This window comes from Aquila chrysaetos, chromosome 3 (assembly GCF_900496995.4).
Source record: "Aquila chrysaetos chrysaetos chromosome 3, bAquChr1.4, whole genome shotgun sequence".
Classification (NCBI taxonomy): Eukaryota; Metazoa; Chordata; class Aves; order Accipitriformes; family Accipitridae; genus Aquila; species Aquila chrysaetos.
The window spans coordinates 67,989,618-68,007,338 of record NC_044006.1 but is presented as its reverse complement, the minus strand read 5'-3'; the positions used below and the strand labels follow the sequence as shown (position 1 = coordinate 68,007,338).

Sequence of the window (17,721 nt, the reverse complement as noted above, 5' to 3'; positions counted from 1 at the left end):
GGGGTTAGCAAAACCACTACTATGGAATTCTGGAGGGCAAACTTTGGCCTCTTCGAGGCACTGGTTGAGAGAGTCCCTTGGGAGACGGTCCTGAAGGGCAAAGGGGTCCAGGAGGGATGGTCATTCTTTAAGAAGGAAATCTTAATGGCTTAGGACCAGGCTATTCCCATGTGCCGCAAGTCGAACCGCCGAGAAAAACGACTGGCCTGGCTGAACGGGGAGCTTTTGCTAGGAGTCAAGAAAAAAAGGAGAGTTTATCATCTCTGGAAGAAAGGGCAGGCAACTTGGGAGGAGTACAGGGATCTTGTTAGGTCATACAGAGAGGAAATTAGAAAGGCAAAAGCTCAGCTAGAACTAAATATGGCCACTCTTGTAAGGGACAACAAAAAATGTTTTTACAAATATGTTAACAGTAAAAAGAATCCCAAGGAGAATATCTATCCTTTAATGGATACAGAAGGGAATGTTGCCACCAGAGATGAGGAAAAGGCTGAGGTACTTAATGTCTTCTTTCCCTCAGTCTTTAATAGGGAGACCAGTTATCCTCAGGGTACGCTGCCCCCTGAGCTGGAAGGTGAGGATGAAGAGCAGAATATATCCCCCTTAATCCAGGAGGAAATAGTTAGTGACCTACTATGCCATCTGGACACTCACAAATCTATGGGACCAGATGGGATCCATCCAAGAGTACTGAGGGAACTGGTGGAGGTGCTTGCCAAGCCACTCTCCATCATCTATCAGTGATCCTGGTCAACAGGGGAGGTCCCAGAGGACTGGAGGCTTGCCAGTGTGACGCCCATTTACAAGAAGGGTCGGAGGGCGGATCTGGGGAACTACAAGCCTGTCAGCCTGACCTCAGTACTGGGGAAGATTATGGAACAGTTTGTCTTGAGAGCACTCACATGGCAAGTCGAGGACAAGCAGGGGAGCAGGCCCAGTCAGCATGGGCCCTGCTTGACTAACCTGATCCCCTTCTATGACCAGGTGACCCGCCTAGTGGATGAGGGAAAGGCTGTGGATGTTGTCTACCTGGACTTCAGCAAGGCCTTTGACATGGTCTCTCATGGCATACTCCTTGAGAAACTGGCGTCTCATGGCTTAGACAAGTGTACTCTTTGCTGGGTAAAAAACTGGCTGGATGGAGGAGCCCAGAGGGTTGTGGTGAATGGGGTGAAATCCAGTTGGCAGTGGGTCACAAGCGGTGTTCCCCAGGGCTCGGTGTTGGGCCCTGTTCTGTTTAATATCTTTATCAATGATCTGGACGAGGGAATCAAATGCACCCTCAGCAAGTTTGCAGATGACACCAAGTTGGGAGGCAGGGTTGATCTGCTCGAGGGTAGGGAGGCTCTACAGAGGGATCTGGACAGGCTGGATCGATGGGCTGAGGCCAATTGTATGAGGTTCAACAAGGCCAAGTGCCGGGTCCTGCACTTGGGTCACAACAACCCCACACAACACTCCAGGCTTGGGGAAGAGTGGCTGGAAAGCTGCCCGGCAGAGAAAGACCTGGGGGTGCTGGTTGACAGCCGGCTGGATATGAGCCCGCAGTGTGCCCAGGTGGCCAAGAAGGCCAACGGCATCCTGGCCTGTGTCAGAAACAGTGTGGCCAGCAGGAGCAGGGAGGTGATTGTTCCCCTGTACTGGGCACTGGTGAGGCCGCACCTCGAGTACTGTGTTCAGTTTTGGGCCCCTCACCACAAGAAAGATGTTGAGGTGCTGGAGCATGTCCAGAGAAGGGCAATGAAGCTGGTGAAGGGTCTAGAGCACAAGTCTTATGAGGAGCAGCTGAGGGAACTGGGGCTGTTTAGTCTGGAGAAAAGGAGGCTGAGAGGAGACCTCATCGCTCTCTACAACTACCTGAAAGGGGGTTGTAGTGAGGTGGGTGCTGGTCTCTTCTGTCAGGTGGCTGGAGATGGGACGAGAGAAAATGTCCTCAAGTTGCACCAGGGAAGGTTTAGATTGGATATTAGGAAAAATTTCTTTACTGAAAGGGTTGTCAGACATTGGAACAGGCTGCCCAGGGAAGTGGTTGAGTCACCATCCCTGGAGGTATTAAAAAAGCACATAGACAAGGTACTCCAGAACATGGTTTAGTGGGCATGGATGATCATTGGACTCGATGATCTTGAAGGTCTTTTCCAACCTAAATGATTCTATGATTCTATGATTAAAATACAGTCAATTACAAATAGTAGAACTTAATAGAAAGCATTTTAGTTTATTCAGTTGGATACATAGGGTCTGATTATTTGGAACTTTGTGTTAACTTAATAGCATCGTGCAGTCCAAGGAATTCCCTTTGCAAACTAGAAGGACCTCTAGCCCACTACGGAGTCACTGCAGTAAGTCACCCCCCAAACTCCACTGACAATGCAGTGTTGCAGGGAGGCTACACACAGGCACTGCCTTTCTACAGCAGACTGCAGCTTGCAATGTAGATTGCTGCTTTTCCTGAACACAGGCTCTCGGTTCCTCCAGCACCCGGTTCCTCCTCGTGGTCTGTGTAAATCCCCTTTTAGACTGTCACTCTGCCAGCTAAGGGCCGACCTCTGTCGGGGTACAAGCAAATGGAACTGGAACTGGGAGCTAGATTGTTTATGCACTGCCAAGGGGAAACAACATGTCCTATAAAAGCAACCTCATTCTACAGTCCACACCCAAATTTACACACTCACATACATAAACACAGACACACACATACCTTTTCTTTTGCTGTCTGCTATAGTTCTTTGGTTCAGCTCTCTTTCAAAGAGGAGGGGAAGGCAGCCAGTCTTTCTGACTCTTTCACCATCCCAGGCACTAATCTCCTTTACCTTTTCAAATGTCCCAGTTAGAAGCTCCTTGGTACAATCAGAGAAGACTGGGAGCTTTGTGCTGTATTCAAGCCCGCCTGCGGGCCAGTGGTTACGAGCTAAGAGACTCCTGGAGCCAATACTGCCTAGCATAACCATGCAGAAGTTATAACAGAAGCGTTTGCTTCTCTAAGCTGCTTCCTGAGTGCAGGCTCCCCTACTCTCTCCCCTCCCCGATACACTGACTTTTGCTTTTATTCTAGGGACAGACATTTCTCTAGCTACAGGAGTCTGTCAGCTTTGTAGTGTTAAAATTATCCAGAATTTTTGTAAGGGATCCATTTTTTGCATTTGACAGGACTCAGACTTGCCATGGAAACCTGCCAGCACCGTTGCCAACACTGATGGGAATTGGTCCAGTTGCCAGTGCCCCTGCTCACCCGCAGCCTGGCTCTCCTCCACGTTCAGGCTCATCAGCCCTAAAGCAGCTCACCTGCAGATGTCAAGGTGATCTGGTTGTGGGGCCACCCAATTAGCAATGGAGGAGAGAGGGCATGCATGTGGGCAAGGACGTTGAAGTGCTTTGCAGTCACGTAATTGATTGGAAAAGGGTTTAGACTGATACGCAGCTCATACAGGCATACACATAAGGTGGGAGAGGATGAGCTCAGGTCTCTCAAAGGGTCAGAAGACACCTCTTGGTGATGTAGCTTCTGTGATACATATAGATACACACAGCAGGGGACAGCTTCTCTGGTCCATGAGAGACAGCAAAGCAGCACTCCACCCTTTGTCCCTGCTCCGTGTTGCTGCCAGGGGAGGTACGCTGCCCCATGAGGTGCCACCTCTCCTCCATGTGTGCTCGCTTCCCTCGCTGGCCCCACCAGCAACACACCACTGCCAGTCTCGCCCCAGTGTGTCTCTTCCCTGGGCCCATTCTCATGGCAGGAGCAGCCTTGAACTTTTGCTTCCTGTGCAATACAATTCAGTTTTAAATACATTGTTGAGGAGCCCTGAGCTGCCAAAGCAGGAGGACCATTTTCAGTTTTGAAAATCTGGTTTATGAGTGCATCAGATTTTCTAAAAAATATACATTACAGATATATGAATAGATGCAGATCTTTTAGGGAAGAAATACATGATATATGGTGTTCCCTCTACAGAAAAGATTTCATAGCTTTCCTTTGTTCTGGCTCCATTACACTGTACTTCCAACAGATCCCTGGAAAATGAATTTAAGCAAAACATAGTAAGTCAAAAATAGCTGCTGGCCATGGAGGTGTTGACATACACCTGGGTCTGCTCTATGTGTGTGCCATTCTCACACCCCTGTAAGCACATCTAGGTTGCATAAGCTACATATTCCTCAGTGGATTATTGCATGTAGGGGCTGGTTTTCTTTGACATGTGTGTCTTACAGCTGTTGAATTAAAAAATGAAATACTAACTTAGCCACATCCTACAGTATAGCCCTGACCCACTGAATCAGTAAGAAAAACTGCATCATTTTACACATTTTTTTGGAAACATAAATAACAGAATTTCTCTGCAAAACTTCTAAAATTTTTATTCTCTGATTCCTTTTCAGTCCATTATGGTGTTATTAACTACTATTATCTCTAATAGCATAAAGATGTAAACGCTTATTTGTTCACAGCTTTATACATAACATATCTCAGAGAAGGCGTTAGGTATGTGACATTAAAAACTGAAAACAGAAAAGAACGGAAGAGCAAAACCAGAAGTATAGTGAATTACAGTATGAAAAGGAGATCTATTTACACCCATTATCTATACAACATCATAGTCTGTACATTTTGTAAAAAATAATCACATTCATTTACATCATCTTTAAATTTTACTGTACTTGACAGATAAAAAGTTACTGAGAAAGATGACAAAAGAGAATTTCAAAGCAATAATCATACTAATGTGCCAGGAAATAACAGCTGCAGGTTATCATAAACTTATTAGAGTGCTTTGGGGAATAAAGGGGGTTGGGACATTTCAGTCACTGGTTTAGCTGACAATGGAAATGTTACTGACTTACTTAGATTTAACTACATACTCTTATCATTGGGCAGAACCAGGTTCACCACAGTGTGGTTAAACCATATCACAGAATGCTCCTTTTAAACGTTATCCTGATGTACTGTCATAACATACATGTTAGAACACATTATTTATTTATTTATTCATCAACAGAATAGCACTGCATACTAACCTCTGCTATTTGGTTATGTCAGGGTAGTACCGACAGCCCACAGCTTACATAGGCACTCATGGTAACATGAAGGTACTTTTGTTAGTAAAAGTATTTCCTGTATCACTATGCAGAGACAGTAATTGCTTGGACAATAACCCTTATATACATAGCAGATTTCTCTACAGGTTACTTGCCGGTTCTTCATTTTTATCAGATGCATTTAATGCTTGATTTTTCATTAGAGATGTCTGAAAAAATCCCGTATAAAGTGAATTTGGACTTTATTCACAATCGCTTTGCTGAAATGGACAAATTCACAGTCAACAGAAGATGTTTTTTAGAACTCACAAAAATAGGAGACAAATAATGCAAATGACTCATCTTAGTCCTTCTGCATGGAGTGTGAGACTTGCACTTGGCAATGCCTTATTTCATAAAGCCATCCCAGACAGATTCACTGGTTTTCTAAGGGTCTATATGTGTTGCTTTCCCCTTCATCATGTTAAAGGCAGAGGGAAGCCTGTCTTCGGTGCATCAGGCCATGAAGTAGATGCTACAGAGTGGGGCAGGCTGCCTCCAACTTGACTGAGAAGGCTTTTTGTAGTGCTTTTTGCCACCAATTAGGTATTGCTGCTACAGTACAATTCCAACGTATGCCTAAACTGGGTAATTCCTCAGCTGGCTCCCTGCAACACCCATCACCACGCCATTCAGGTGCAATCTGTTGGGCTCTCATGCACTCCAGCATGCAGTGCATGGACTACTTAAATACATGTCAAATTCTTAAAATTTCATGAAAGCCAGCACTGCTTTCAGTGGCTAAAAGGGTGCTCTCTATACATCTAAGGTTATTTTGAAAAGCACATTAATGCACTTGACCCAGACACCAAGGCCAACATATTTTAAAAAGGTACTAATTTACATGGCAAAAAACATGCCAGCAATAATCTCATTGCATGTCACTAGCCAGTTCCTGGTCAGTTAAATTGACTATGTAAAGTCAAAGATTTCAAAGGTATGACCAGGTGAGCTGCAAGTGGGAGTGAGAAATATGGTCAATGGTGTGTGCACTCCTGGAGGAGGAGATACTGCAATATTTTCTTTGCTTCTCTTGGCCGAAGCTATTATTAATGGAATGGGGCACAGAACAGAATCAGGAAGAGTATTTGAAAAAAATGCCTCGCTGTCAGAATTTGAAATATTTGATGTTTAGTTTCTCAGAAAGGAAATCAAGACATGGTTTAAGGAGTGATTTTGAAGAGACTTCATGTCATAAAGAAAATTTCTGGTAGTCTAAAGCACTTTGTTTTAGCATATGACCCCTCTACAAAAGACAAAAAGCCAAACACCTAACCCAAAACAAGAAACAACTGTTGAAAGCTGAAGCCAGGCAAATCAAAACAGGACATATGGCTATTGGCTTTATCACGGAAGGCAGTCAGCCACAGAGACACTCTACCAAATGAACTGAGGGATCCTCCATTGCCTGAACTTTTGAATCACCCTGCACATTTCTTGCAGGGTAACTTTGGCCAGCCCAAGTTACTTGGCTTACAAAGGAGTAACTGGGTAATATTAGCCAGATAACTGAATGGCCTCTTCTGGAGAGATTAATTTTACCTAATTTTAGATGTAGAGTGAGAAATCTAAGTACTAGCCAGCTACCCTGGACTCATTGTATAGTAAGTATAGAGAAGAAGGTGATTCAGCTTACCTACTTTGGGTGCCCAGCTGAACATGGGATGAATCATCTTCAACTAGTGCCTATTTCTCTATGATGACTATGGAAGGCACTTAAAAAGAGTCTTTAGCTTAGACACAGACATCCAGCTTTTAGATACTGAAACTAGGGCAGATGAATTTCACCTGAGTTTATTGAGCACCTAGCTGAAATCCACTCTGCAGAGGAAAATTTAAGTCAACACTTGCTATATATTTAAATTTTGATCATGGTTAGTAACTGGGGAGTAATCTGCCACTGTGTCCCTCAGGCATCGGCAGAAGGCAACGCTGATAAAAATCACTCAGAATGAATGGTTCTGCCCTGGCAGCTCCAAGGAAAGTAAAGTACAACAAGTAACCACAATATGAGAGTGAATTGTATTACCGTTCTTGTTCAGTAGCTTTACATGATGCGCTACTGGCTTTTCAGTGGGGACAAAAAGACAGTTTCCTGCTCTGAAGACTTTACAACTCAGTTTGGACCCTGATGCAACCAAAGGGAGAAAGGCCGTAAAGGAATAAAGAAAGGGAGGAGCACTATGTGACAAGGCCGTGCTGGGAAAGCATATGCTTCTCTTGCTGCCTCTGCCTCCTCCCCTGATGCTGCTAGGACTGAGTGAGAACTAGGTTTAGGGATGACAGGTGGCCAAATGATGTTTTCTTGCATTGTTCTTTTGACTCAGAGTCACCACAGCACAGAGCAGGAGCATTTAACTCCACCCCCCTGTGCAAAATGCAATGAAAGACAAAGCCATGAGAAACTACCTTGTTTCTGGGTGTTGTAAAGATGCAAAACATTGATCAAGCACTAGATTTGTCAAACTGTTCTGCAGCATTTATATACATTTTAATATGATGTCTATCGGTTTCGTGAAAAGGCAGCTGAAAGTCAAACAGGTGATGATGGGGTTGATGCTATAACTTTCCATAAAATTATTTAGAAATCATAATTTTCTGGGAGTGTAAACAAGTGAGCACAGTGCCCTCTGGGCCTTTACTGACATGAAGTGCTTGCACAAGGCATTAGGATGTTAAACCGTCTCACAGAAAACGTATTTTCTGTATTTAGATTCTATGATTTTTAATATAGGGATAAGGTTCTACAAAGTACTGCATTTTTCACTGGTTTGAAAGAAAAATATATGCAGCACCTCCCTCCCTTGTATGCCATTCTTTGCATGCCCACATAGTCCTTTACAAACCTAGTGATACCATCTATGTTCTCCCACTGGTGCAACTTCATTGTCTCACATGGCATTACTCCCTACATGAAAAGTAGAATCAAGTCCAAATGCATCTGCGCCCTGTTAAAGGAAACTATGCTGTTTCATTGCAACTTAAAATGTATTTTCTTATTTAAGCTTTTCTGTTTTATAATTCAGAAATCATTAAAATGCAAATTTTCTCCATGCTCACCTAATTAGAACAAAGATAGTTTTCTCTAGGATACAATGAATTATAAACATGTATAACTGGTGATGCATCATGCAGAACAGACTGATGGAACTGACTGCTTGACATCTCTATTTCTATACCATCATTCTGTCTGTGTGCCAACTCACTCAAAGAACCTCCTTTGAACACAAAGATGAGTATGCCTGAATGTTTGTTCTACCCTAGAAATTTTGGGAAAAAAGTACATCCTGAAAGTCACATCTCAGGGAGCTGAGCAGTCCCAATGCCACTTCAGACAAAGAAGCCTAAATTTATTTAGGTATAGGAGCAGCCCCCAAAGCTCCAGTGTGTCTTCACATATTTGCAGTTGAGTTTGTTGATAAGGTTGTTCAGAGACCCAGGAATAATAATAAAGTTTAGCAGTGGTTTCTGAGTCTAAAGCCTTTGGGAATATATTTGGTTTAAATACATGTGTAGGGGTGTATCTTTTGACCCTATGGGGCTGTCATTGGGTAGCCTACTTCACTCCAGAATCTCATAATTACTTCACCAAGTGAGAGCAGAAAACACCCTGAATGACTGAAGGTGATCAATAGCTTTTTTAAAGTAAACTTTGGCAAAGTAAAAAGTCATCAAGTGATTATTGTTTAACTCAAATGATTCCTACTCTGTAAAGGTTGGTGTCATGTAACACTCACAGGTACCGGTTCTGCAGTACTTATGTAAACCACAGGGCCTTTTCTGTCTTTGGTTTGACATAACTTTGCATCACTCCAGGGTAATCCCATTAAAATAAATTGTGTTTGACTGATAAATAGCTAAATTAAATCAAACCAAGAGGTGTATGGACACTTTGATGGCTGTCAACAACATTCCCAGTACTGGTAATATTTTCAAGAATGTACATGTATGCCTGCCAAGACATGCCCTTGCTGCTGTTCTTCCCTTTCCCTGGCAATGTTATGGACCTTAGGTTCTGCTAGCTCCATACAATCTGTTATCTGAAATATCAGGGCAATTGCTTTTATGGATCAGAGGTACTCATGCAAATATATATTATTCCCACTTGCTATTTAGAGTGGACATGATTAAACATGACATGGGAAGTAAACATCATTGGGTTTATTTCTTTTAAAGAGTGCAAATGTTCTGTGTGTATTTATAAGAATCTGTCAGTTCTATGTAATTTTTTTTTTTACAAAGTGTCTACATAAGAGGCTTGGCGCTGTTGAGAATTTCTTCTATTTATGCCTTTTATGGTAATTTTTAGGGATTCTAATTATTTTTGCTGGAGTCATGGTCAGGAGTAAATTTTAAATCAGCTCAGATGATAGCTACAGAAGAGAATTAAGCTAAAAGAATTTACATTATTCCTTAAATGGTAGTTGTAACTTTATTGCAATATTCCTTGTTTTAGCTGCCAACTATGTAGTTCTAGAGACATATTTCGATGAAAATATTATATAAAAATGATATTTTCTATGGGTAATATGCTATCCAAGGCTGTTTATCCTATGCCAGACTGCTCTAGCAAAAAAGCACCTCTTCAGAAAATTGTTTAATAAAAGATCAACACAAATCTCTAATTTTAAACAGAAGAGAATAACTGGTGATTACAATAGCACTACTGGAAAATGCTGTTTTAATCAAAACTATTACAGTAGCCTTTTCTGTATGGACTGCAAAGGTAGCCCTACTTTCTGCACGTAAACATAAAACCTGGCACTTCCGAAACGAAGAACAGGATTGAGATCAAACTGTGTAGAAAGTAATCTTTGAAATTTATACAATTAGCTGAGAAGTACTACCTTTTTTCCCTCTGTATAAATAATGTTGATTTCGTGGATTAGCACACTAAACTCCCAGTGCGGTTAATTATAGTCTTACAATTCTTTATTTTTATTTTATTTTCCATAATTAGGAAAGAATTTCCTAATCCTTAAGGAAAGAAATGTTTCCTTAAGTATAAATAAATTGTGAGAAATTTTCTTGCTTCCCATCTTAACCTTTTCAATATGTACCAAAGCAGTCTGCATTGAACAGGATACCATACATCCATCTTGTAGACATGTTGGAGGGTAAAGGGACCATTACAGTAAATGAGTTTTTGAATAGTTATGGCTAGTAAACAGCAAGAGACCATCAGAATTAATATGAATACCATTAAAAAAAAACAGAAAGCATCCACGGGGCAGGTGTTTCTGTTACTAACTGGTTGGCTGCACAAACCAATTTCCCAAATACCAACATGTAGAAAAGCAAAGCACTAAACTGTACATTTTAGAAAATATCACATCAAGCTGCATAATGAATGATATATCCCACAGTTTTTCATGTTTTGGGGGACCTAGCTGATTTATATCATGGTGGTCTCTGTCTGCATAAATGACTGAGCCCTTGAATTCCGGTGGAGCTGAGAAATGCTTTCTGATCCATTTCGAGAAATTGAAGAGCTGTGGAGTCTGTAATCTCTGCCTGCTGTCTGCTTCCAGCACAAACTCCGCCATTTTCTTTTCAGCTCCCCTTGCACCTGTGTTAAAAACAAAATGCAGACGATGAGCTGAAAATGTTCTTTTATGTGAGGAACTTTTCTGCATTTATTTGCTGTCAGATGGGGTCCTCTAGGAACAGAGTCATAGAATGGTTTGGGTTGGTAGGGACTTTTAGAGACCATCTAGTTCCAACCCCCCTGCCATGGACAGGGACACCTTCCACTAGACCAGGTTGCTCAAAGCCCCATCCAACCTGGCCTTGAACGCTTCCAGGGATGGGGCAGCGCAACCTCTCTGGGCAACCTCTTTCAGTGCCTCACCACCTTCACAGAAAAAATTTCTTCCTTACATCTAATCTAAATCTACCCTCTTTCAGTTTAAAGCCATTTCCCCTTGTCCCATCACTACATGCCCTTGTAAAGAGTCCCTCTCCGGCTTTCTTGTAGGCCCCCTTTAGGTACGGGAAGGCTGCTATAAGGTCTCCCTGGAGCCTTCTCTTCTCCAGGCTGAACAATCCCAACTCTCTCAGCCTGTCTTCATAAGAGAGGTGTTCCAGCCCTCTGATAATTTTTGTGGCCCTCCTCTGGACTCACTCTAACAGGTCCATGTCACTCTTGTACTGTGGAGAATCACCTCTCTCGACCTAGTGGCCATGCATCTTTTGATGCAGGATACAATTGGCTTTCTCAGCTGCAAGCACACGTTGCCGGCACATGTCCAATTTTTCATCCCCTAGTATCCCCAAGTCCTTCTCTGCAGGGCTGCTCTCAATCCCTTCACCCCCAGTCTGTATTGATATTGGGGATTGCCCCGACCCACGTGCAGGACCTTGCACTTGGCCTTGTTGAACTTCATGAGGTTCGCATGGGCCCACTCCTCAAAGCCTGTCAAGGTCCCTCCGGATGGCATCCCTCCCCTCTAGACTATCAGATCAGTTTTTAGAAAGATTACAAAACTGAGGCAAAGACTGGGTCTGCACTGTCTGTGAGGAGATGCCCCAAGGCCTCTTTCAAAATCGGTTTTGTATCACTTGTGCTGCAACATTAACTTTTGGTATCTAGCTATTAATCACACGTACTTAAAGCATAGAATCAAATCATAGCCCAAAATCAGGCATCTCATGAATATCAAAGACCAGAATAGCACTCAGGAGACCTGAATGTCAGTTCCCTGCGCAAGCAGGTGTCTTCTCCAGACAGATTCCTCCTGTCAGACTCTGCATGCTGTTTAATGTATATTCTACCTTGAAAAAATGGCTGACATCAAAAGGAATTCCTTGCATCTTCTTCAGTTGAGATTAGGAAAGCTGCTACATGCTGAGCATTCCTGAAAATCTGCTGCTGTTCTGGGGGTTAGATTCTGTCAGAAGATTACCCCTAAATACTTACTAAATGGTGTTTCAAGTTTTGGATACATTTCTAGACCTGTTGCACCTCACTTGCACAATCCACATTGCTTCTAACAGAGCTAGAATTAGATCACATTAAATAACAGAAGACACTTACTAACATCTTGGTTTGCAAGGAATTAGATTTCAAACAGGTCTTAACTCTTCACCCAAATACACTAATTTCTCCTGTTGCATAGAAACTGCCACATATATATTTTAAAAATAGGAATGCAAACATCTTCTAAAATAGCTTCATGTTTCAGAGTGGAATTATAAGGGCACTTATACATTTGCTGAAAACAATATTTAACATCCTCAGTTGGAAAGGTGAGACTTACTTCACTGTTCAAAAAACAATACAGGACTGCAACAATCAACCCCTGGAAAGAGACAATATTCCTTAGTTAGTAGGCAGCACCAACCTAGGCCAATAAAACTTCTTTTGAATAAAAACTTTAAAATTTACCTGAAAAGATCCCAAACACAACTCAAAGATTATTTTATAATAATTGGAACTGCGGTCAGGAAAGAGAGCAAACACTGTGTAGTGAACTCCAAATAGCGGAATAAGCAACAATGTGGATTTTGCAAGTCTCCTGGGTAAATAAAAGAGAAAAAGCTGGAGTTTAACGATAAGCTCTTGTTTTACTAAGATAATAACCTGATGCAATGTCATTTACATAAACCTCATATGACTTCAGATTTATAAACAGTCTTACCAAGAGACATTTATTGCAAATTGTTTTCCTTTCAGTCTTGCTATGATATTAGGCACATAGTGACCTCATAAATTAAGGTGTGCAATTCCATGTAATACTTGATCTTGCTGATGTTGCATTCTTCCAAAAGCTGGTAAAAGGATGCATGGCCTCTCTAAACCAAAAGACCCTTTCCCAGTTGCCCTCTGGACAGCAGCAGGGTGTAGGACCTGCCCACTGCTGTGTCCCTTTGACACACATCCAGTTCCCATCCTGGTTTCATGGCACAGTTTGAGGGTGGGGTTTTACTCATGTTACCCATTCGACAAAGTGTCATGAGCTGCCATCAGATCTCTCAAGGTATTTTTTCCCTGGCATAAAGGGTTCCGAGTGGAAAGGAATAATGCCTTCCTGAAAAGTCATACTGACAGATCCTCTTGTATGGAAGGTAAAATCCCTCTTTTGAAATGAATTGATGTTAATTTCCTTTAAATGTGCAACTGTATGGTTACCCTGTACATTGCACATGCATAGTATGCAAACAGTACCTAGGAAATGTAATCCAGCATAATTTCAACTGCGAGATTTTCATGAGCAATTTCAGATTTCCCTCAAATACTAAAATCTCATAACTATACTGACGGTATTAAGCATATACCATTAACTAATTTTTAATGTTGTCAATTACATTTTAGCACAAGACACTACTGAAGTTAAGGAAGGAGAAATTTTAATTATTAAGCAAGAGCAGCTCTGACAAACTGTCTGTGAAACCACTGAAATGATGAATTGCTAATTATCCCTTATCTGTCACTTATTTCACTCTAATAACATCAGTTTTATATATTATACAGGGCCAGTCATGCATGATTATGGATGTCTGGTATCAGATAAAATTCAAGAAGTTATAATGTTGAGTCCCATAATTCATCACTGTCTTGATGAATGTAACTTGATTCAACAATGAAAGGATGCTGTTGTGAATTCACCTATTTTAACAGAAAAGTCAAGGTATTTCAAGCAGTTTTATTTTTTCTGTGTCAGTCTTCATGGCCTTCCTTTGTTCATAATGTCCCAGAGGCTGCATCTGTTTATGTGGAAATAATCAGTTCTGACAGCAAAGTCTCTCAAGAATAGTAAACCACTCATATCTAAAGGTGATACCAGTAAACCGGACAAACAGTATTTCCTTAGCAGAAGAAATTCATTTACAACTGCAAGAGATGATGATGGCAGCAAATTTCCTGGTTTCCCAAGTGAAACGGAAAACTGATTTTATTTGAATTTAACCTTACCCACTGCCAAAGTAAAATCAGCAACAAAAAGGATGGAACCAGGTACAAGCAAGTGGGACAGAGGAAGGGAAGAAAAATGGTGACTTGCATGAGTAGTATTCATTTTAGACTCCTATTTCACTTTCACTCCATTCTTGTTTTAATAATTTTTGTCTAGCAGATGTTACTTTCTCTATACTGCACTTACATTTTAGTGAAGGAAAAGGACAGACAAAATAGCTTTATTCTTCTCTGTATTTTAGAAAATACATTTGCATTTTGAAAAACAAGCCTTCCAGACCTTTAATTTGCTCTGTAGATGTGGTATTTCTCGAGGAGGTTAATCTACTGTTCCCATGGGTATCAGCTAAAGACCATCCAGTCCAAACTTAATCAGGTAATCAAATGCTAAAAGCAAAGAATTCACAGGGCTGAATAATGAAGGAAAAGGTTGCTATTAATGAACATTTTATACTATGAAGCGCTACAGTAAACTGTGAAAAATGATGGGATTGATAGGAAGGGAATGCCTCATTCTCAAAAAATACATAAAATACCACATGGAAACTAAGAAAAGTTCCTGTCACAAGAAGTAAACTTGAGGGGTCTTCCTGCCCATAGGCCAGTCATTGTGCTAAATAATAATGTGGCAACTGCATAATTTCATCCAGGTTGGTTTGGTTCTCCTACATGTTTAGTTAATTCAAGCAGCAAACACAAAAAAAAGACCCTTGCAGCTCTATGAAGCAAAGCCTTATGTCAATCTAGTTGTGTCGCCTTTTCCGTGGCACATCAGAATTCTTCACTTTTTGCATCAAATGTGTCACATTGTTTACAAAACACAGAAGGTCCTAGTTCTCTTGGCTTTAAAGATATGCTTTACTTTAGCACACCATGTATTATCTGCTTTTAGGACAGGAATTCAGTAATTTTTAAATGAACAAAAGGAGTTATCCAGGAGCACATTTTCAAAGACCACTTGCATGGTTTTGAATTTTCAGTGTTCACGTTAGTTTTTGTCACTGAAATATCATATTAACATCCTGAAGTGTCAAACTCAGTGTCTATATCTGGGCTTTAAAATAAGACCTACTACAACAGACCCTTGATTCTGGATTACAGTATTCAGCAGCTATTACAATAAACAACAATAACTGATATGGCAATATAATAAAGAAAAAATCCAATTTTAGCAATGTATTTAAGTTGCCCCCAACATTCCTTGATTCTAAAACTGTGGAAACAATGGATGTTAGGATTCGATGTTCAAACCAAAACTCAAAAGAAGAAAGCCTAAACAGAAATGAAATTTGTCTAAATCAGAAACACTTGTTTTCCTCTAGAAAAATAAAGATGTTATTTTAAATCAACATAAAACTTCATATTTCATTTTTTACTTTTTGGGAACAACATAACTTCTTTCCAGTTCTTAAAATATATGTAAATATTACAACAAAAAGTATTTTAGAAATGAAAAATTAAAAGAAAATGTTTTTAAGGAGGTTGACGCAAAGTGTTTTGATCTTGAAACCTTTGTTACGCTGAAATGAAATATTTATACATTAAAAGAAAGACATTACTCCCCGTATTTTTTGTATCAGCATATTCATTCACGGATTAAACTCAAATTCAAGAATAGCTTGTTGTTCTTTATGAAACTGCATTATTTTTTATTGAGTTTCGTGTCTGACAAAAAAAATCATGTTCACCTCTATTTCAGCATAGTGATAAGATCTTTGTTAAACCATATCTAAAAGTACTTCTGAATTAAATGTAATTATGGTATCACAGCAATTGTTGGTAGCAGGTTTCAGCAGAGGAAATCTTACAGACATTATTTTGGTTCTGTATATAATATCTAAATATATGACTCACTTGTACTGTGACTGGTCATTTCCTCCAACATCTGGAGATCTTAACTTCTGCAGTAAAATTCTTATAATACTAATGAAAAGTATAAAATTCACCTGCAAAGAAAACAAATATAATGGTGATTTCTGACTTCTCCACTCATTACACAGCACAAAGAAATGCTTATCAAGTCAGACAAATCAACTCAGCAGTGGGTGCTGTGTACCTCCTGCCAGAACACATCCAGCCCTACACTGTCAAACCTATTGTCTGTTTTCTACCTCACTAGGTTTGTTACGTCCAGCGCACCTCTGCATGGCCACCAGTTCTAGTCTGGCTGGCAAAAGTCTTTGAAGCTGCCAGTTGTCAGAAATGCCCTCCTTCTAAAATCTCAGCTGAAGACAGGCTTCCTAGCAGGATAGGACATTGGATGTGATTTGGTTTAATCAAGCATTGTCCTAAATCGTCATGTGGATTCATGACTGGAAGCCCAAAGGAAAATGTGAGTCCCATACACAGTTTTGACCCTCTCTTGCCTCTTGCCTTGACTTTTAATATTTTCTGTCTGAATTAGGGGAAGAGAAGATTTTTGCACAGGTGATCTGTCCACTCCAATCAAGCATAGAAAGGGCCTCTCACAAGTATCTGTCTTGGGTATTGATACAGCCATTATCACTGAAGGAACTGAATCCTTGCAGTTTAATTCTCGTGACAGCCCTCTGAGATAGAACAGTAGTATTATCTCATATAAAGGCACTTGCCTAAAAAAAGTTATGATCAGTCCCCAATCAACCTAGCAATTGAAGTATAAAACTCAATAGATCCTAAGTCTCTCTCCCATTATTTCTTCATCCTTGGTTTTTGACATCTTGTGTTCATCAGCCCTTCTGGCGTGAGACTGTTTGGCGCGGTCTAGAAAACTGCACACTAAATATAGCATGCCCGTACTAAAGTGAGGGAACACTTGGAATCCACACCTTCACGGCAACAATGTGAGCTAAAATCTACAGCTACAGCTACATAAACAGCTGCATGAAATGCACACATTTTAGATGAAATCAACCCAGAGAAAAATTTCTATCACTGTGAAAATGAGCATTTTATTGTTTTTAACTAATGTCATCCCAAAGGCCAAAATCAGGAGGTCGGGTACGCAACCAGAGAGTGCCTTCCTCACTGCTATAAACCTTCAGTCTCTGCCTTGGTGTGTTGCTGTAACTCTTCTTTTTCCATTCTTAACAATTTGGCTGTACGCTTTTCAAGTTCAATGAATTTCTTTGTCTTCTCTGACATAGCCAGTACAATTTGTGATGTTAATAAATAAACCATGATCATAGCAACTACATGCCTCTCTGTATTTAATATTTTGTTTGAAATGACAGGTGAAGGGAAGTGACAGAAACTGTCAGGGATTAAGTAAAAAATTAGGAAAATGATATCTATTATTTTTGAAAAAAGAAGAATAAAAAAGAAATGTTAAGAAAATATAGGCCTTTATTGAATTTAACATACATTTTTCAGGCAGATGATGACTTAGAAGTTTTTCTTCATGCAAGTCTCCTATAAAAGTAACAGGCAGAAGCCTGTTATTACTGATGTAACTACAGACTTACCACAGCAGAGTGTACAAACCAAGGGATATACATTTAGTTTGCCATAGGCACTGAAGCCAGTATTAGTGAACAAGGAGACAGCTTCCATTTCATTGTGTATTTGTTAGCCACAAAATAGGAGAAGAAAAAATCTTTAGTTTGTATTTGCAAAGGGATTGGCAGAATAATTTCTTGTTCTTCACAGCCACCCCTAGTTTCTACTGTAACAGAATAAACTGTCATCCATTTGGTTTCTGAAGCATCAAACCACCTGCAAAACTACACTCAGGTAACTGACATTTGTGACTG

The 17,721-nt window shown here is 40.5% G+C and overlaps 1 protein-coding gene across 2 annotated transcripts in view; it reads right to left on the bottom strand.

The window, feature by feature from the left end:
• Positions 1-4,339: 4,339 nt before the first annotated feature.
• The window catches only part of VIPR2 (vasoactive intestinal peptide receptor 2), a 66,091-nt gene continuing 52,709 nt past the window's right edge, over positions 4,340-17,721 (bottom strand). For both annotated transcript variants that reach the window (XM_041122605.1, XM_030009037.2), the window contains exons 10-13: positions 15,845-15,936; positions 12,464-12,593; positions 12,336-12,377; positions 4,340-10,645 (exon numbers count right to left, since the gene is read on the bottom strand). In XM_041122605.1, coding sequence (XP_040978539.1) covers positions 10,472-10,645; positions 12,336-12,377; positions 12,464-12,593; positions 15,845-15,936 — 438 coding nt within the window. In that variant the 3' untranslated portion in view covers positions 4,340-10,471. The remainder of the gene's footprint in view (positions 10,646-12,335; positions 12,378-12,463; positions 12,594-15,844; positions 15,937-17,721) is intronic.